General features: G+C 61.0%; 1 protein-coding gene across 1 annotated transcript in view; it reads right to left on the reverse strand.

The window, feature by feature from the left end:
- Window positions 1-14,527, reverse strand: part of LOC144737945 (uncharacterized) — an 18,456-nt gene extending 3,929 nt beyond the window's left edge. Inside the window, exons 1-6 of the mRNA XM_078620848.1 lie at window positions 14,145-14,527; window positions 10,802-10,898; window positions 9,792-9,921; window positions 9,020-9,182; window positions 3,379-3,466; window positions 1-89 (exon numbers count right to left, since the gene is read on the reverse strand). The exon at window positions 1-89 is cut by the window's left edge and continues 36 nt beyond it. Coding sequence (XP_078476974.1) covers window positions 1-89; window positions 3,379-3,455 — 166 coding nt within the window. The 5' untranslated portion in view covers window positions 3,456-3,466; window positions 9,020-9,182; window positions 9,792-9,921; window positions 10,802-10,898; window positions 14,145-14,527. The remainder of the gene's footprint in view (window positions 90-3,378; window positions 3,467-9,019; window positions 9,183-9,791; window positions 9,922-10,801; window positions 10,899-14,144) is intronic.
- Between the last annotated feature and the right edge of the window lie 6,784 nt (window positions 14,528-21,311).

The following is a 21,311-nucleotide window of genomic DNA, read 5'->3' on the forward strand; positions in this document are numbered from 1 at the left end:
GGCTTGGTCGTGATATCGACACGGTGCCACAGATGGCGTCAGAGACTCGAGTACAGCCAAACAACTCCCCACCAGCAGCAGCAGTGCACCTGGGGGGGTCAGAGAGACACGGGGGGAGGGAGACACGGGGGGAGGGAGACACGGGGAGAGGGAGACACGGGGGGAGGGAGACACGGGGGGAGACACGGGGAGAGGGAGACACGGGGAGGTGAGCGGAGAGAGACACGGGGGGAGGGAGACACGGGGGGAGGGAGACACGGGGGGAGACACGGGGAGAGGGAGACACGGGGAGGTGAGCGGAGAGAGACACGGGGGGAGGGAGACACGGGGGGAGGGAGACACGGGGAGAGACACGGGGGAGGGAGACACGGGGGGAGGGAGACACGGGGGGAGGGAGACACGGGGGAGGGAGACACGGGGGGAGGGAGACACGGGGGAGGGAGACACGGGGGGTGGGAGACACGGGGGGTGGGAGACACGGGGGAGGGAGACACGGTGAGAGGGAGACACGGGGGGTGGGAGACACGGGGGAGGGAGACACGGGGGGAGGGAGACACGGGGGGGAGGACACGGGGAGAGGGAGACACGGGGGGAGGGAGACACGGGGGGTGGAGACACGGGGGGTGGGAGGACACGGGGGGTGGGAGACACGGGGGAGGGAGACACGGGGGGAGGGAGACACGGGGGGTGGGAGACACGGGGGGAGGGAGACACGGGGGGTGGGAGACACGGGGGAGGGAGACACGGGGGGAGGGAGACACGGGGGGTGGGAGACACGGGGGGGAGAGAGACACGGGGGAGGGAGACACGGGGGGAGGGAGACACGGGGGGGAGACACGGGGGGAGGGAGACACGGGGGGTGGGAGACACGGGGGGAGGGAGACACGGGGGGGAGACACGGGGGGAGGGAGACACGGGGGGGAGGGAGACACGGGGGGGAGACACGGGGGGAGGGAGACACGGGGGAGGGAGACACGGGGGAGGGAGACACGGGGGAGGGAGACACGGGGGGGAGACACGGGGGGAGGGAGACACGGGGGAGGGAGACACGGGGGAGGAGACACGGGGGGGAGACACGGGGGGAGGGAGGACACGGGGGGAGGGAGACACGGGGGGGAGACACGGGGGGAGGGAGACACGGGGGGGAGACACGGGGGGAGGGAGACACGGGGGGGAGACACGGGGGGAGGGAGACACGGGGGGAGGGAGACACGGGGGGGAGACACGGGGGGAGGGAGACACGGGGGGAGGGAGACACGGGGGAGGGAGACACGGGGGGGGGAGACACGGGGGGGAGGGAGACACGGGGGGGAGACACGGGGAGAGGGAGACACGGTGAGAGGGAGACACGGGGGGAGGGAGACACGGGGGGGAGACACGGGGGGAGGGAGACACGGGGGAGGGAGACACGGGGGGGAGACACGGGGGGAGGGAGACACGGGGGAGGGAGACACGGGGGGAGGGAGACACGGGGGGGAGACACGGGGAGAGGGAGACACGGTGAGAGGGAGACACGGGGGGAGGGAGACACGGGGGGGAGACACGGGGGGAGGGAGACACGGGGGGTGGGAGACACGGGGGGTGGGAGACACGGGGGGGAGACACGGGGGGAGGGAGACACGGGGGGAGGGAGACACGGGGGGTGGGAGACACGGGGGGAGGGAGACACGGGGGGGAGACACGGGGGGAGGGAGACACGGGGGGAGGGAGACCGGGGGGGAGACACGGGGGGAGGGAGACACGGGGGGAGAGAGACACGGGGGGAGAGAGACACGGGGGGAGGGAGACACGGGGGGAGGGAGACACGGGGGGAGACAAGGGGGGAGAGAGACACGGGGGGAGAGAGACACGGGGGGGAGAGAGACACGGGGGGAGGGAGACACGGGGGGGAGACACGGGGGGAGGGAGACACGGGGGAGAGAGACACGGGGGGAGGGAGACACGGGGGGAGACAAGGGGGGAGAGAGACACGGGGGGAGAGAGACACGGGGAGAGAGGGAGACACGGGGGGAGTGGGAGACACGGGGGAGAGAGACACGGGGAGAAAGGGAGACACGGGGGGAGGGAGACACGGGGGGAGAGAGACACGGGGAGAGGGAGACACGGGGAGTGGGAGACACGGGGGGAGGGAGACACGGGGGGAGGGAGACACGGGGGGAGGGAGACACGGGGAGAAGGAGACACGGGGGAGGGAGGGGGAGGAGACACGGGGGGAGAGAGACACGGGGGGAGGGAGACACGGGGGGAGACACGGGGGGAGGGAGACACGGGGGGAGAGAGACACGGGGGGAGGGAGACACGGGGGGAGGGAGACACGGGGGGAGGGAGACACGGGGGGAGGGAGACACGGGGGGAGACACGGGGGGAGGGAGACACGGGGGGAGAGAGGACACGGGGGGAGGGAGACACGGGGAGTGGGAGACATGGGGGGAGGGAGACACGGGGGGAGACACGGGGGGAGGGAGACACGGGGGGAGAGAGACACGGGGGGGAGGGAGACACGGGGGGAGGGAGACACGGGGGGAGGGAGACACGGGGGGAGGGAGACACGGGGGGAGGGAGACACGGGGGGAGGGAGACACGGGGGGAGGGAGACACGGGGGGAGGGAGACACGGGGGGAGAGAGACACGGGGGGGAGGGGACACGGGGGGAGACACGGGGGGAGGGAGACACGGGGGGAGAGAGACACGGGGGGAGAGAGACACGGGGGGAGGGAGACACGGGGGGAGGGAAACACGGGGGGAGAGAGACACGGGGGGAGGGAGACACGGGGGGAGGGAGACGGGGGGAGAGAGACACGGGGGGAGAGAGACACGGGGGGAGTGGGAGACACGGGGGAGGGAGACACGGGGGGAGACACGGGGGGAGACACGGGGGGAGAGAGACACGGGGGGAGAGAGACACGGGGAGAGGGAGACACGGGGGGAGAGAGACACGGGGGGAGGGAGACACGGGGGGAGGACACGGGGGGAGGGAGACACGGGGGGAGACACGGGGGGAGGGAGACACGGGGGAGACACGGGGGGAGGGAGACACGGGGGGAGTGGGAGACACGGGGGTAGGGAGACACGGGGGGAGACACGGGGAGTGGGAGACACGGGGGGAGGGAGACACGGGGGGAGACACGGGGGGAGGGAGACACGGGGGGAGAGAGACACGGGGGGAGACACGGGGGAGGAGACACGGGGGGAGGGAGACACGGGGGGAGACACGGGGGGAGGGAGACACGGGGGGAGAGAGACACGGGGGGAGACACGGGGGGAGAGAGACACGGGGGGAGAGAGACACGGGGGGAGAGAGACACGTGACCCTGTCACGTGACAGGGGCAGGGTCATGTGACAGGGGCAGGGTCATGTGACAGGGTCATGTGACACACCTGGTACAGGGGCGGCAGCGAGGGTTGGAGCCGTTGTTGTAGAAGCCTTCAGGGCAGAGAGTGCAGATAGTGTCCATCTCGTCACCACCTAGACAACAACAACAACCACCACCACAAACCACAACCACCACCACCGCCACATTAACACAGAGAGTGTCCATCTCGTCACCACCTAGACAACAACAACCACCACCACCACAACCACAACCACCGCCACATTAACACAGAGAGTGTCCATCTCGTCACCACCTAGACAACAACAACCACCACCACCACAACCACAACCACCACCACAACCACAACCACCGCCACATTAACACAGATACTCTCGCTCCCCGCGTCTCCCCGCGTCTCCCCGCGTCTCCCCGCGTCTCCCCGCGTCTCCCCGCGTCTCCCCGCGTCTCCCGCGTCTCCCCGCGTCTCCCAGCGTCTCCCGCGTCTCCCAGTGTCTCCCCGCGTCTCCCAGCGTCTCCCCGCGTCTCCCCGCGTCTCCCCGCGTCTCCCAGTGTCTCCCCGCGTCTCCCCGCGTCTCCCCGCGTCTCCCCGCGTCTCCCAGTGTCTCCCCACGTCTCCCAGTGTCTCCCCGCGTCTCCCCGCGTCTCCCAGCGTCTCCCCGCGTCTCCCAGTGTCCTCCCCACGTCTCCCAGTGTCTCCCCCGCGTCTCCCCGCGTCTCCCCGCGTCTCCCAGCGTCTCCCAGCGTCTCCCCGCGTCTCCCAGTGTCTCCCCGCGTCTCCCCGCGTCTCCCAGCGTCTCCCCCGTGGTCTCCCCGTGTCTCCAGCGTCTCCCCGCGTCTCCCCGTGTCTCCCCGCGTCTCCCAGCGTCTCCCAGCGTCTCCCAGTGTCTCCCCACGTCTCCCCGCGTCTCCCAGCGTCTCCCCGCGTCTCCCAGTGTCTCCCCACGTCTCCCAGTGTCTCCCCCGCGTCTCCCCGTGTCTCCCAGTGTCTCCCCGTGTCTCCCAGTGTCTCCCCGCGTCTCCCCGCGTCTCCCAGCGTCTCCTCGTGTCTCCCAGTGTCTCCCCGCGTCTCCCCGCGTCTCCCCGTGTCTCCCAGCGTCTCCCCGCGTCTCCCAGTGTTTCCCCCGCGTCTCCCCGCGTCTCACTGCGTCTCCCAGTGTCTCCCAGTGTCTCCCCGCGTCTCCCCACGTCTCCCCGCGTCTCCCAGCGTCTCCCTGCGTCTCCCCGCGTCTCCCAGTGTCTCCCGTGTCTCCAGTGTCTCCCCGTGTCTCCCAGTGTCTCCCCGCGTCTCCCCGCGTCTCCCCGCGTCTCCCAGCGTCTCCCCGTGTCTCCCAGTGTCTCCCCGCGTCTCCCCGCGTCTCCCCGCGTCTCCCAGCGTCTCCCCGCGTCTCCCAGTGTTTCCCCGCGTCTCCCCGCGTCTCCCTGCGTCTCCCCACGTCTCCCCGCGTCTCCCAGCATCTCCCTGCATCTCCCAGTGTCTCCCCTGCGTCTCCCCGCGTCTCCCAGTGTCTCCCTGCGTCTCCCCGCGTCTCCCATTTGTCTCCCCGCGTCTCCCAGTGTCTCCCCGCGTCTCCCCGCGTCTCCCAGTGTCTCCCAGTGTCTCCCAGTGTCTCCCCGCGTCTCCCAGTGTCTCCCAGTGTCTCCCTGCGTCTCCCAGTGTCTCCCTGCGTCTCCCAGTGTCTCCCAGTGTCTCCCCGCGTCTCCCAGTGTCTCACAGCGTCTCCCAGTGTCTCCCAGTGTCTCCTCCTGCGTCTCCCAGTGTCTCCACGTGTCCTCCCAGCGTCTCCCCGCGTCTCCCAGTGTCTCCCAGTGTCTCCCAGTGTCTCCCCGCGTCTCCCAGTGTCTCCCCGCGTCTCCCAGTGTCTCCCAGTGTCTCCCAGTGTCCTCCCTGCGTCTCCCAGTGTCTCCCCGCGTCTCCCCGCGTCTCCCCAGTGTCTCCCTGCGTCTCCCAGTGTCTCCCAGTGTCTCCCCGCGTCTCCCAGTGTCTCCCTGCATCTCCCAGTGTCTCCCTGCGTCTCCCAGTGTCCTCCCAGTGTCTCCCCGCGTCTCCCAGTGTCTCCCCGCGTCTCCCAGTGTCTCCCCGCGTCTCCCAGTGTCTCCCCGCGGTCTCCCAGTGTCTCCCCGCGTCTCCCAGTGTCTCCCCGCGTCTCCCAGTGTCTCCCCGCGTCTCCCAGTGTCTCCCCGCGTCTCCCCGCGTCTCCCAGTGTCTCCCCGCGTCTCCCAGTGTCTCCCCGCGTCTCCCGCTGTCTCCCAGTGTCTCCCCGCGTCTCCCCCGCGTCTCCCCGCGTCTCCCAGCGTCTCCCCGTGTCTCCCAGTGTCTCCCCGCGTCTCCCCGCGTCTCCCAGCGTCTCCCCCGCGTCTCCCAGTGTTTCCCCGCGTCTCCCCGCGTTCTCCTGCGTCTCCCAGTGTCTCCCCGCGTCTCCCCGCGTCTCCCAGCGTCTCCCTGAATCTCCCAGTGTCGTCTCCCAGTTTCTCCCAGTGTCTCCTGCGTCTCCCCGCGTTCTACCAGTGTCTCCCTGCGTCTCCCCGCGTCTCCCATTTGTCTCCCCGCGTCTCCCAGTGTCTCCCCGCGTCTCCCCGCGTCTCCCAGTGTCTCCCAGTGTCTCCCAGTGTCTCCCCGCGTCTCCCAGTGTCTCCCAGTGTCCTCCCTGCGTCTCCCAGTGTCTCCCAGTGTCTCCCAGTGTCTCCCCGCGTCTCCCAGTGTCTCACCGCGTCTCCCAGTGTCTCCCAGTGTCTCCCAGTGTCTCCCTGCGTCTCCCAGTGTCTCCACGTGTCTCCCAGCGTCTCCCCGCGTCTCCCAGTGTCTCCCAGTGTCTCCCAGTGTCTCCCCGCGTCTTCCAGTGTCTCCCCGCGTCTCCCAGTGTCTCCCAGTGTCTCCCAGTGTCTCCCTGCGTCTCCCAGTGTCTCCCCCGCGTCTCCCGCGTCTCCCAGTGTCTCCCCTGCGTCTCCCAGTGTCTCCCAGTGTCTCCCCGCGTCTCCCAGTGTCTCCCTGCGTCTCCCAGTGTCTCCCTGCGTCTCCCAGTGTCCTCCCAGTGTCTCCCCGCGTCTCCCAGTGTCTCCCCGCGTCTCCCAGCATCTCCCCGCGTCTCCCAGTGTCTCCCCGCGTCCTCCCAGTGTCTCCCCGCGTCTCCCAGTGTCTCCCCGCGTCTCCCAGTGTCTCCCCCGCGTCTCCCAGTGTCTCCCAGCGTCTCCCCGCGTCTCCCAGCGTCTCCCCGCGTCTCCCAGCGTTCTCCCAGCGTCTCCCCGCGTCTCCCAGTGTCTCCCCGCGTCTCCCCGCGTCTCCCCGCGTCTCCCCGCGTCTCCCCAGCGTCTCCCCGCGTCTCCCAGTGTCTCCCCGCGTCTCCCCGCGTCTGCCCGCGTCTCCCCGCGTCTGCCCGCGTCTCCCCGCGTCTCCCCGTGTCTCCAGTGTCTCCCCCGCGTCTCCCCGCGTCTCCCAGCGTCTCCCCGCGTCTCCCAGTGTCTCCCCCGCGTCTCCCAGTGTCTCCCCGCGTCTCCCAGTGTCTCCCAGTGTCTCCCAGTGTCTCCCTGCGTCTCCCAGTGTCTCCCCGCGTCTCCCCGCGTCTCCCAGTGTCTCCCTGCGTTTCCCAGTGTCTCCCAGTGTCTCCCCGCGTCTCCCAGTGTCTCCCTGCGTCTCCCAGTGTCTCCCTGCGTCTCCCAGTGTCTCCCAGTGTCTCCCCGCGTCTCCCAGTGTCTCCCCGCGTCTCCCAGTGTCTCCCCGCGTCTCCCCGCGTCTCCCAGTGTCTCCCCGCGTCTCCCAGTGTCTCCCCGCGTCTCCCAGTGTCTCCCCGCGTCTCCCAGTGTCTCCCAGCGTCTCCCCGCGTCTCCCCCGCGTCTCCCAGCGTCTCCCCGCGTCTCCCAGCGTCTCCCCGTCTCCCCCCCCCCCAGCGTCTCCCCGCGTCTCCCAGCGTCTCCCGCGTCTCCCCAGCGTCTCCCCGCGTCTCCCCCGCGTCTCCCCGCGTCTCCCCGCGTCTCCCAGCGTCTCCCCGCGTCTCCCCCCGCGTCTCCCCGCGTCTCCCCGCGTCTCCCCGCGTCTCCCCGCGTCTCCCCGCGTCTCCAGCGTCTCCCCGCGTCTCCCGCGTCTCCCAGTGTCCTCCCCGCGTCTCCCCGCGTCTCCCAGTGTCTCCCCGCGTCTCCCAGTGTCTCCCCGCGTCTCCCCGTGTCTCCCCGCGTCTCCCCGCGTCTCCCCGCGTCTCCCAGCGTCTCCCCGTGTCTCCCCGCGTCTCCCAGCGTCTCCCTGCATCTCCCAGTGTCTCCCAGTTTCTCCCAGTGTCTCCCCCGCGTCTCCCTGCGTCTCCCAGTGTCTCCCCGCGTCTCCCCGCGTCTCCCAGCGTCTCCCTGCATCTCCCAGTGTCTCCCAGTTTCTCCCAGTGTCTCCCAGCGTCTCCCCGCGTCTCCCAGTGTTTCCCCGCGTTCTCCCCGCGTCTCCCTGCGTCTCCCAGTGTCTCCCCGCGTCTCCCCGCGTCTCCCAGCGTCTCCCTGCATCTCCCAGTGTCTCCCAGGTTTCTCCCAGTGTCTCCCTGCGTCTCCCCGCGTCTACCAGTGTCTCCCTGCGTCTCCCCGCGTCTCCCATTTGTCTCCCCGCGTCTCCCAGTGTCTCCCCCGCGTCTCCCCGCGTCTCCCAGTGTCTCCCAGTGTCTCCCAGTGTCTCCCCGCGTCTCCCAGTGTCTCCCAGTGTCTCCCTGCGTCTCCCAGTGTCTCCCTGCGTCTCCCAGTGTCTCCCAGTGTCTCCCCGTGTCTCACCGCGTCTCCCAGTGTCTCCCAGTGTCTCCCAGTGTCTCCCTGCGTCTCCCAGTGTCTCCACGTGTCTCCCAGCGTCTCCCCGCGTCTCCCAGTGTCTCCCAGTGTCTCCCAGTGTCTCCCCGCGTCTTCCCAGTGTCTCCCCGCGTCTCCCAGTGTCTCCCAGTGTCTCCCAGTGTCTCCCTGCGTCTCCCAGTGTCTCCCCGCGTCTCCCCGCGTCTCCCAGTGTCTCCCTGCGTCTCCCAGTGTCTCCCAGTGTCTCCCCGCGTCTCCCCAGTGTCTCCCTGCGTCTCCCAGTGTCTCCCTGCGTCTCCCAGTGTCTCCCAGTGTCTCCCCGCGTCTCCCAGTGTCTCCCCGCGTCTCCCAGCATCTCCCCGCGTCTCCCAGTGTCTCCCCGCGTCTCCCAGTGTCTCCCCGCGTCTCCCAGTGTCTCCCCGCGTCTCCCAGTGTCTCCCCGTGTCTCCCAGCGTCTCCCCGCGTCTCCCCGCGTCTCCCAGCGTCTCCCCGCGTCTCCCAGCGTCTCCCAGCGTCTCCCCGCGTCTCCCAGTGTCTCCCCGCGTCTCCCCGCGTCTCCCCGCGTCTCCCAGCGTCTCCCCGCGTCTCCCAGTGTCTCCCCGCGTCTCCCCCGCGTCTGCCCGCGTCTCCCCGCGTCTGCCCGCGTCTCCCCCGCGTCTCCCCCGTGTCCTCCCAGTGTCTCCCCGCGTCTCCCCGCGTCTCCCAGCGTCTCCCCGCGTCTCCCAGTGTCCTCCCCGCGTCTCCCAGTGTCTCCCCCGCGTCTCCCAGTGTCTCCCCAGCGTCTCCCCGCGTCTCCCAGCGTCCTCCCCGCGTCTCCCCGCGTCTCCCAGTGTCTCCCCGCGTCTCCCCCGTGTCTCCCCCGCGTCTCCCAGTGTCTCCCCCGCGTCTCCCCGCGTCTCCCCGCGTCTCCCCGTGTCTCCCCGCGTCTCACTCACAGGGAGTTTTCTCCTCCCAAGCGGCTGGGCAGGAGCTGCAGGCGTCACAGGTGAAGGTGGAGCAGTCGGACAGCAGCAGGCAGTGGCGGGTAGGAGCCCTCGGGACACCCACACACCGTGTCCTGGGTCGCAGTGCACACCTGAAGCGTCACCTGACCCATACCTGTGTGACACACACACAGAGTCACACAGACACACAGACACACACACAGACACACAGACACACACAGTCACACAGACCCACACACAGACACACAGACACACACACAGACACACACCGTGTCCTGGGTAGCGGTGCACACCTGAAGTGTCACCTGGCCCATACCTGTGTGACACACACACACACAGTCACACACACACAGACACAGTCACACACACAGACACACACACACACAGACACACACAGACACAGACACACACAGACACAGTCACACACAGAGTCACACACAGAGTCACACAGACACACACACAGACACACACCGACAGTCACACACACAGACACACACACATAGACACACAGACACACACACAGACAGTCACACACACACACAGACAGTCACACACACACACACACAGACACACACAGACAAAGGTCCCCCCGTGTAGCCCCACCAGACTGCCGAGTCAAGTACAGCGCCTCTGAAAGCCACAGACAAAGCTCCCCCGTGTAGCCCCAGCCGCCTGCAGAGTCAAGTGCAGCGCCTCTGCAAGGCACAGACAAAAGCTCCCCCGTGTAGCCCCAGCCGCCTGCAGAGTCCAAGTGCAGCATCACCTGCGGAGCAGCGGCTGCAAGGCCGGCAGCTCGTGCCGAAGTTGGAGATCGCCGTGAAGGTGCCGGGGGGGACAGGCGGCACAGGCCGTGCGAGTGGCGTTGTCCGTGCACGCCGAGACCATGAACTCACCTGCAGTGCACACACACACACACTCACACACCCATCCACACACTCACTCACTCACTCACCCCCTCACTCACCCAGTCACCCAGTCACCCACTCACTCATTCACCCCCCTCACTCACTCACTCACCCACTCACTCACTCACCCCCTCACTCACTCACTCACCCACTCACCCCCTCACTCACTCACCCCCTCACTCACTCACTCACCCATTCACTCACTCACCCACTCCCCATTCACTCACTCACCCACTCACTCACTCACCCCCTCACTCACTCACTCACCCACTCACTCACCCCCTCACTCACTCACCCACTCACCCCCTCACTCACTCACTCACCCACTCACCCATTCACTCACTCACCCTCTCACCCATTCACTCACTCACCCACTCACCCATTCACTCACTCACTCGCCCAGTCACCCACTCACCCACCCAATCATTCACTCACTCACCCAATCACTCACACAATCACTCACCCAATCACTCACCCAGTCAACCACTCACCCACTCACTCACCCATTCACTGACTCGCTCACCCGCTCACCCGCTCACCCACTCACCCACCACTCACACACTGACCAATTGCTCACCAATCACTCACTGTGTGGATGTAGTTGATTTTAGAGTGGTTGTGTTATGGTTGTTGTGGTGGTTGTTGTCGTGTCTAACCACATGACACTTGCTAAGGTAGTTGTTGTTGTGGTGGTTGTGGTGGTTGTGGTGGTTGTGGTGGTTGTGGTGGTTGTGGTGGTTGTTGTGGTGGTTGTTATTGTGGCTACCCGCATGGCACTTGTTGTGGTGGTAGTGATGGTTGTGGTGGTTGTTGTGGTGGTTGTTGTGGTGGTGGTAGTGGTGGTTGTTGTGGTTGTGGTTGTGGCTACCGGCATGACACTTGTTGCAGCAGTGCTGCCCGCTGATGAACTCAGTTTGTTTGCAGCTCTGAGCCCCCAGCACGGAGACAAGAGCAACCAGCACCACCTACACCACACACAGTGACACACACACAGCGACACACACACAGAGACACACACACAGAGACACACACACACACAGACAGTCACACACAGTGACACACACACAGAGACACACACACAGACACACACACACAGACACACACACACACACAGACAGTCACACACAGTGACACACACAGACACACACACAGTGACACACACACAGAGACACACACACACACACACAGTGACACACACAGACACACACACAGTGACCACACACACAGTGACACACACACAGTGACACACACACACACAGACAGTCACACACAGTGACACACACAGACACACACACAGTGACACACACACAGAGACACACACACAGAGACACACACACAGACACACACACACAGAGACACACACACAGAGACACACACACAGTGACACACACACAGTGACACACACACACAGACAGTCACACACAGTGACACACACAGACACACACACAGTGACACACACACAGAGACATACACACAGAGACACACACACAGACACACACACACAGACACACACACAGAGACACACACACAGTGACACACACACAGTGACACACACAGTGACACACACACAGAGACACACACACAGTGACACACACACAGTGACACACACACAGAGACACACACAGTGACACACACACAGAGACACACACACAGAGACACACACACAGACACACACACACAGAGACACACACACAGAGACACACACACAGTGACACACACACAGTGACACACACAGTGACACACACACACACAGACAGTCACACACAGTGACACACACAGACACACACACAGTGACACACACACAGAGACACTCACAGACACACACACACAGACACACACAAACAGACACACACACAGTGACACACACACAGTGACACACACACAGTGACACACACAGTGACACACACACACAGACAGTCACACACAGTGACACACACAGACACACACACAGAGACACACACACAGTGACACACACACAGACACACACACACAGACACACACAAACATACACACACACAGTGACACACACAGTGACACACACACACACACAGATAGTCACACACAGTGACACACACAGACACACACACAGAGACACACACACAGAGACACACACACAGACACACACACAGTGACACACACACAGAGACACACACACAGACACACACACACAGACACACACACAGTGACACACACACAGTGACACACACACAGTGACACACACAGTGACACACACACACACAGACAGTCACACACAGTGACACACACAGACACACACACAGTGACACACACACAGAGACACACACACAGAGACACACACACAGACACACACACACAGAGACACACACACAGAGACACACACACAGTGACACACACACAGTGACACACACAGTGACACACACACAGAGACACACACACAGTGACACACACACAGTGACACACACACAGAGACACACACAGTGACACACACACAGAGACACACACACAGTGACACACACACAGAGACACACACACAGAGACACACACACAGAGACACACACACAGAGACACACACACAGTGACACACACACAGTGACACACACAGTGACACACACACACACAGACAGTCACACACAGTGACACACACAGACACACACACAGTGACACACACACAGAGACACTCACACAGACACACAAACAGACACACACACAGTGACACACACACAGTGACACACACACAGTGACACACACAGTGACACACACACACACAGACAGTCACACACAGTGACACACACAGACACACACACAGAGACACACACACAGTGACACACACACAGACACACACACACAGACACACACAAACAGACACACACACAGTGACACACACACAGTGACACACACACAGTGACACACACACAGTGACACACACACACACAGACAGTCACACACAGTGACACACACAGACACACACACAGTGACACACACACAGTGACACACACAGTGACACACACACAGACAGTCACACAGTGACACACACAGACACACACACAGTGACACACACACAGAGACATACACACAGTGACACACACACAGACAGTCACACAGTGACACACACAGACACACACACAGTGACACACACACAGAGACATACACACAGAGACACACACACAGACACACACACACAGAGACACACACACAGTGACACACACAGAGATACACACACAGAGACACACACACAGTGACACACACACAGAGACACACACACAGAGAGACACACACACAGAGACACACACACAGTGACACACACAGTGACACACACACACACAGACAGTCACACACAGTGACACACACAAACACACACACAGTGACACACACACAGAGACACACACAGACACACACACACAGAGACACACACACAGAGACACACACAGTGACACACACACAGACACACAGAGACACACACACAGTGACACACAGACACATACACACACAGAGACACACACACAGAGACACACACACAGACACACAGAGACACAGATAAACACACAGAGACACACACAGACACACATAGACACACACACACAAGACACACACACACAGACACACATAGACACACACACACAGTGACACACACAGACACACACTCACACAGACACACACAAGACACACACACACAGACACACACACACACAGACACACACACACACAGACACACACAGACACACATAGACACACACACACAGTGACACACACACAGACACACACACACACACAGACACACACAAGACACACACAGACACACACACACAGACACACACACACACACAGACACACACACACAGACACACATAGACACACACACACAGACACACACAAGACACACACAGACACACACACACACAGACACACACACACAGACACACACACACACACACAAGACACACACAGACACACACACACAGACACACACACACACAGACACACACAGACACACACAGACACACACACAGACACACACAAGACACACACAGACACACACACACACAGACACACACACACACACAGACACACACACACACAGACACACACACACACAGACACACACACACACACAGGTTCTTTGGCTACGTACGGTGCCAAGGAAGTTCTCGGATCGCACGGTACAGTAGTGTACAGTGGTGTAGTGTGGTACAGTAGTGTACAGTAGTGTACAGTGCACCGCGTACAGCACTCACCAACACGGCGGGAGCTGACATCGTGAGGGGAGCCCGCGCGTCACCACCACCACCACAACAACACCACCACCTCGTCAACAACAACACGTCACCACCACCACCACAACAACACCGCCACCTCGTCAACAACAACACGTCACCACCACCACCACCACAACAACACCACCACCTCGTCAACAACAACAACACGTCACCACCACCACCACAACAACACCACCACCTCGTCAACAACAACACCACCACCACCACCACAACAACACCGCCACCTCGTCACCACCACCACCACAACAACACCACCACCTCTCTCCTCACACCGCAGCGGCGATGGCAAAATACCAAACCTCCGCCGCCATCTTCCCGACAAACAGCCGTGACGTCACGGCGCGCGCACGTCACGGGACGATGGGTGACGTCATCGGCTCTGTGTGTGTGTGTATGTCTCTGTGGGTCTCTGAGTATATGGGTCTCTGTGGGTCTCTATGGGTGTCTATGGGTCTCTGTGGGTCTCTGAGTATATGGGTCTCTGTGGGTCTCTATGGGTGTCTATGGGTCTCTATGGGTCTCTATGGGTCTCTGTGGGTCTCTGAGTATATGGGTCTCTGTGGGTCTCTATGGGTGTCTATGGGTCTCTATGGGTCTCTATGGGTCTCTGTGGGTCTCTGTGGGTGTCTATGGGTCTCTGTGGGTCTCTGTGGGTGTCTATGGGTCTCTGTGGGTCTCTGAGTATATGGGTCTCTGTGGGTCTCTATGGGTGTCTATGGGTCTCTGTGGGTCTCTATGGGTCTCTGTGGGTCTCTATGGGTGTCTATGGGTGTCTATGGGTCTCTGTCGGTCTCTATGGGTCTCTGTGGGTCTCTGTGGGTGTCTATGGGTGTCTATGGGTCTCTATGGGTCTCTATGGGTCTCTGTGGGTCTCTCTGGGTGTCTATGGGTGTTTATGGGTGTCTATGGGTCTCTGTGGGTGTCTATGGGTCTCTGTGGGTGTCTATGGGTCTCTGTGGGTGTCTATGGGTGTCTATGGGTGTCTATGGGTCTCTGTGGGTGTCTATGGGTCTCTGTGGGTGTCTATGGGTGTCTATGGGTCTCTATGGGTCTCTGTGGGTCTCTCTGGGTGTCTATGGGTGTCTATGGGTGTCTATGGGTCTCTATGGGTCTCTGTGGGTCTCTCTGGGTGTCTATGGGTGTTTATGGGTGTCTATGGGTCTCTGTGGGTGTCTATGGGTCTCTGTGGGTGTCTATGGGTCTCTGTGGGTCTCTCTGGGTGTCTATGGGTGTCTATGGGTGTCTATGGATCTCTGTGGGTCTCTGTGGGTCTCTGTGGGTCTCTCTGGGTGTCTATGGGTGTCTATGGGTGTCTATGGGTCTCTGTGGGTGTCTATGGGTGTCTGTGGGTCTCTGTGGGTCTCTGTGGGTCTCTCTGGGTGTCTATGGGTGTCTATGGGTCTCTATGGGTCTCTGTGGGTCTCTCTGGGTGTCTATGGGTGTCTATGGGTGTCTATGGGTCTCTGTGGGTCTCTGTGGGTCTCTCTGGGTGTCTATGGGTCTCTGTGGGTGTCTATGGGTGTCTATGGGTCTCTATGGGTGTCTATGGGTCTCTCTGGGTCTCTGTGGGTCTTTCTGGGTGTTTATGGGTGTCTATGGGTCTCTATGGGTCTTTGTGGGTGTCTATGGGTGTCTATGGGTCTCTATGGGTGTCTATGGGTCTCTATGGGTCTCTGTGGGTGTCTATGGGTGTCTATGGGTGTCTATGGGTCTCTATGGGTCTCTGTGGGTCTCTCTGGGTGTCTATGGGTCTCTATGGGTCTCTGTGGGTCTCTGTGGGTGTCTATGGGTGTCTATGGGTCTCTGTGGGTCTCTGTGGGTGTCTATGGGTGTCTATGGGTGTCTATGGGTCTCTATGGGTCTCTGTGGGTCTCTGTGGGTGTCTATGGGTGTCTATGGGTCTCTGTGGGTCTCTATGGGTCTCTATGGGTCTCTGTGGGTCTCTGTGGGTCTCTGTGGGTGTCTATGGGTCTCTGTGGGTCTCTATGGGTGTCTATGGGTGTCTGTGGGTGTCTATGGGTGTCTATGGGTCTCTATGGGTTTCTGTGGGTCTCTCTGGGTGTCTATGGGTGTCTATGGGTCTCTGTGGGTCTCTGTGGGTGTCTATGGGTGTCTATGGATCTCTATGGGTCTCTGTGGGTCTCTTTGGGTGTCTATGGGTGTCTATGGGTCTCTGTGGGTGTCTATGGGTGTCTATGGGTCTCCGTGGGTCTCTGTGGGTGTCTATGGGTGTCTATGGGTGTCTATGGGGCTCTATGGGTGTCTATGGGTGTCTATGGGTCTCTGTGGGTGTCTATGGGTGTCTATGGGTGTCTATGGGTGTCTATGGGTGTCTATGGGTCTCTGTGGGTGTCTATGGGTCTCTATGGGTGTCTATGGGTCTCTGTGGGTCTCTGTGGGTGTCTATGGGTGTCTATGGGTCTCTGTGGGTGTCTATGGGTCTCTGTGGGTGTCTATGGGTGTCTGTGGGTCTCTGTGGGTGTCTATGGGTCTCTGTGGGTCTCTGTGGGTGTCTATGGGTCTCTGTGGGTGTCTATGGGTCTCTGTGGGTGTCTATGGGTGTCTATGGGTCTCTGTGGGTGTCTATGGGTCTCTATGGGTGTCTGTAGGTCTCTGTGGGTGTCTGTGGGTGTCTATGGGTGTCTATGGGTGTCTATGGGTCTCTGTGGGTCTCTGTGGGTGTCTATGGGTGTCTATGGGTGTCTATGGGTCTCTGTGGGTGTCTATGGGTCTCTATGGGTGTCTGTAGGTCTCTGTGGGTCTCTGTGGGTGTCTATGGGTGTCTATGGGTCTCTGTGGGTGTCTATGGGTGTCTATGGGTCTCTGTGGGTCTCTGTGGGTGTCTATGGGTGTCTATGGGTGTCTATGGGTGTCTGTGGGTGTCGATGGGTCTCTGTGGGTCTCTGTGGGTCTCTGTGGGTGTCTGTGGGTGTCTGTGGGTGTCTATGGGTCTCTGTGGGTCTCTGTGGGTGTCTATGGGTATCTGTGGGTGTCTATGGGTCTCTGTGGGTCTCTGTGGGTGTCTATGGGTGTCTGTGGGTCTCTGTGGGTGTCTATGGGTGTCTATGGGTCTCTGTGGGTGTCTATGGGTGTCTATGGGTCTCTGTGGGTGTCTATGGGTGTCTATGGGTCTCTGTGGGTGTCTATGGGTGTCTATGGGTCTCTGTGGGTGTCTATGGGTGTCTGTGGGTCTCTGTGGGTGTCTATGGGTGTCTATGGGTCTCTGTGGGTCTCTGTGGGTGTCTATGGGTCTCTGTGGGTCTCTATGGGTGTCTATGGGTCTCTGTGGGTGTCTATGGGTCTCTATGGGTGTATATGGGTCTCTGTGGGTGTCTATGGGTGTCTATGGGTGTCTGTGGGTGTCTATGGGTCTCTTTGGGTCTCTGTGGGTGTCTATGGGTGTCTATGGGTGTCTATGGGTCTCTGTGGGTGTCTATGGGTCTCTGTGGGTGTCTATGGGTATATATGGGTGTCTATGGGTGTCTATGGGTGTATATGGGTCTCTATGGGTGTCTATGGGTCTCTGTGGGTGTCTATGGGTCTCTGTGGGTCTCTGTGGGTGTCTATGGGTGTATATGGGTCTCTGTGGGTGTCTATGGGTCTCTGTGGGTGTCTATGGGTCTCTGTGGGTCTCTGTGGGTGTCTATGGGTCTCTGTGGGTGTCTATGGGTCTCTGTGGGTGTCTATGGGTCTCTGTGGGTGTCTATGGGTCTCTGTGGGTGTTTGGCTGCTGCTATAAATGACCACGTGCCGATGACGACATCCACTCATTGCTGAGCATCACGTGGGGTATACATGACGTCCCTGGTATTTAACTCCCTGTTCTACGCACGCCGTGACGTAAGCGCGTACACACGCCGTGACGTCATCGCGTCGTGGGTTTTTTGTCTCCAGTGGTGACGATGACCAATGCAGTGACGTCACCCAAGGCGGGTGACGTCATGTTCTATAGTGGCTACTGTCCTGTAGATACGGTACAGTGCACAAACACACAAAGATCCCCCGTGTAGCCTTAACAGACTGTAGGGGCAAGTAGCACCTGTGAAGGCTGCCGGCACTGTGGCACACGAGGGGGTGGGTGGCCAGCACCACGCCCGGCCGCCTTTGTCTCCCCGGTGGCGATATTTACACACCGCACCAGGTACTCAGTTGAGGCTGAGTCGACCTAGGGGAGGCCCGGTTCAGATAATCGTCACTGGTGTTGGCCGTGAGTGGGAATCGAACCCGGGTCGCCGGGTTCATAGCGCAGCGTGGCGCTAACCACTACACCCACCGCTCCCCACACACAACCGCCATTCGCCACTAGGTGGCAGTGACATCACCACGGCGCCCGTGCCAGGCTAGGTGCACCTTGAGGCCACGTGAAGTGTCAAAGGCTCGCTGACAGGTCACGGGACAGACCCAGCAGGTGCCGTGGGTCAGCTGACTGAGATGCACAAACAGTTGTGCCTCCTGTGCCAACTTGTTGTGCTTTAGCCACCCGGCGCTCCGCTCGTTGTTGTGAGCGTCGCTCCTCCGCCCTCCGTTGTTGTTGGAGGGCGACTGCCTCCAACTGCCCAGTAGCGTCCTTCACGAGCCTCCTCCACTGAGGCCCATCTTGACACCGCTGGTACCAGTCATCGGCAAGTCCACTCAGCTCCACGTCCTCCTGTACCACATCACTCCATCTCTTCTCTAGCCCGTGCCGCGCCCGTTTAGCCCCCTCGATCCGGCCGAACAAAAGCTGTTTGGGCATGCGGTGGCTGGGCATGCGGGCTACATGACCCAGCCAACGCAGCCTTGCCTGCCGGAGGAGCTCACCGATGGGACTTTGTCCAGATCTTTCAAGGAGTTGTGAGCTCCTCACACAATCCAGTAGCTGAGTAGGTGAGTGGGTGGCTGAGTGAGTGAGAGGCTGAGTGGGTGAGTGTCTGAGTGGGTAGCTGAGTGGGTGGCTGAGTGGGTGAGTGGCTGAGTGAGTGGCTGAGTGGGTGGCTGAGTTGGTGAGTGGGTGGGTGAGTGGGTGGCTGAGTTGGTTGCTGAGTGGGTGGCTGAGTGGGTGAGTGAGTGGGTGAGTGAGTGGGTGAGTAGGTGGCTAAGTGGGTGGGTGAGGGAGTGGCTGAGTGAGTGGCTGAGTGGGTGGCTGAGTGGCTGGCTGAGTGGGTGGCTGAGTGGGTGAGTGAGTGGGTGGCTGAGTGGGTGAGTGAGTGGGTGGCTGAGTGGGTGAGTGTAAAACACACAACTGCTTACCGGTTTATAGTTTTAATAACAGCCAGGACCGCGTTTGATCGACAGCCACAACAGTGAGCGGGAACGCGAACACACGGCCAGTATATACACAGAGAGCCACAGACTCACCACACAGAGAGCCACAGACTCACCACACAGAGAGCCACAGACTCACCACACAGAGAGCCACAGACTCACCACACAGAGAGCCATAGACTCACCACACAGAGACCCACAGACTCACCACACAGAGAGCCACAGACTCACCACACAGAGAGCCACAGACTCACCACACAGAGAGCCACAGACTCACCACACAGAGAGCCACAGACTCACCACACAGAGAGCCATAGACTCACCACACAGAGACCCACAGACTCACCACACAGAGAGACATAGACTCACCACACAGAGAGCCACAGACTCACCACACAGAGAGCCATAGACTCACCACACAGAGAGCCACAGACTCACCACACAGAGAGCCACAGACTCACCACACAGAGAGCCACAGACTCACCACACAGAGAGCCACAGACTCACCACACAGAGAGCCACAGACTCACCACACAGAGACCCACAGACTCACCACACAGAGAGCCACAGACTCACCACACAGAGACCCACAGACTCACCACACAGAGAGCCACAGACTCACCACACAGAGAGCCACAGACTCACCACACAGAGAGCCACAGACTCACCACACAGAGAGCCACAGACTCACCACACAGAGACCCACAGACTCACCACACAGAGAGCCACAGACTCACCACACAGAGAGCCACAGACTCACCACACAGAGAGCCACAGACTCATCACACAGAGAGCCATAGACTCACCACACAGAGAGCCACAGACTCACCACACAGAGAGCCACAGACTCACCACACAGAGACCCATAGACTCACCACACAGAGAGCCATAGACTCATCACACAGAGAGCCATAGACTCACCACACAGAGAGCCACAGACTCACCACACAGAGAGCCATAGACTCACCACACAGAGAGCCATAGACTCACCACACAGAGAGCCATAGACTCACCACACAGAGAGCCACAGACTCACCACACAGAGAGCCATAGACTCACCACACAGAGACCCATAGACTCACCACACAGAGAGCCATAGACTCACCACACAGAGAGCCACAGACTCACCACACAGAGACCCATAGACTCACCACACAGAGACCCATAGACTCATCACACAGAGACCCACAGACTCACCACACAGAGACCCACAGAGACCCACAGACTCACCACACAGAGACGCACACTCACCACACAGAGACCCACAGACTCACCACACAGAGACCCACAGACTCACCACACAGAGACCCACAGACTCACCACACAGAGACCCACAGACTCACCACACAAAGACCCACAGACTCACCACAGAGACCCACAGACTCACCACACAGAGATCCACAGACTCACCACACAGAGACCCACAGACTCACCACACAGAGACCCACAGACTCACCACACAGAGACCCACAGACTCACCACACAGAGACCCACAGACTCACCACACAGAGACCCACAGACTCACCACACAGAGACCCACCACACAGAGACCCATAGACTCACCACACAGAGACCCACAGACTCACCACACAGAGAGCCACAGACTCACCACACAGAGAGCCACAGACTCACCACACAGAGAGCCATAGACTCACCACACAGAGACCCACAGACTCACCACACAGAGAGCCACAGACTCACCACACAGAGAGCCACAGACTCACCACACAGAGAGCCACAGACTCACCACACAGAGAGCCACAGACTCACCACACAGAGAGCCATAGACTCACCACACAGAGACCCACAGACTCACCACACAGAGAGACATAGACTCACCACACAGAGAGCCACAGACTCACCACACAGAGAGCCATAGAC

Source organism: Lampetra planeri, chromosome 76, assembly GCF_965212315.1.
Source record: "Lampetra planeri chromosome 76, kcLamPlan1.2.h2, whole genome shotgun sequence".
Lineage (NCBI taxonomy): Eukaryota > Metazoa > Chordata > Hyperoartia > Petromyzontiformes > Petromyzontidae > Lampetra > Lampetra planeri.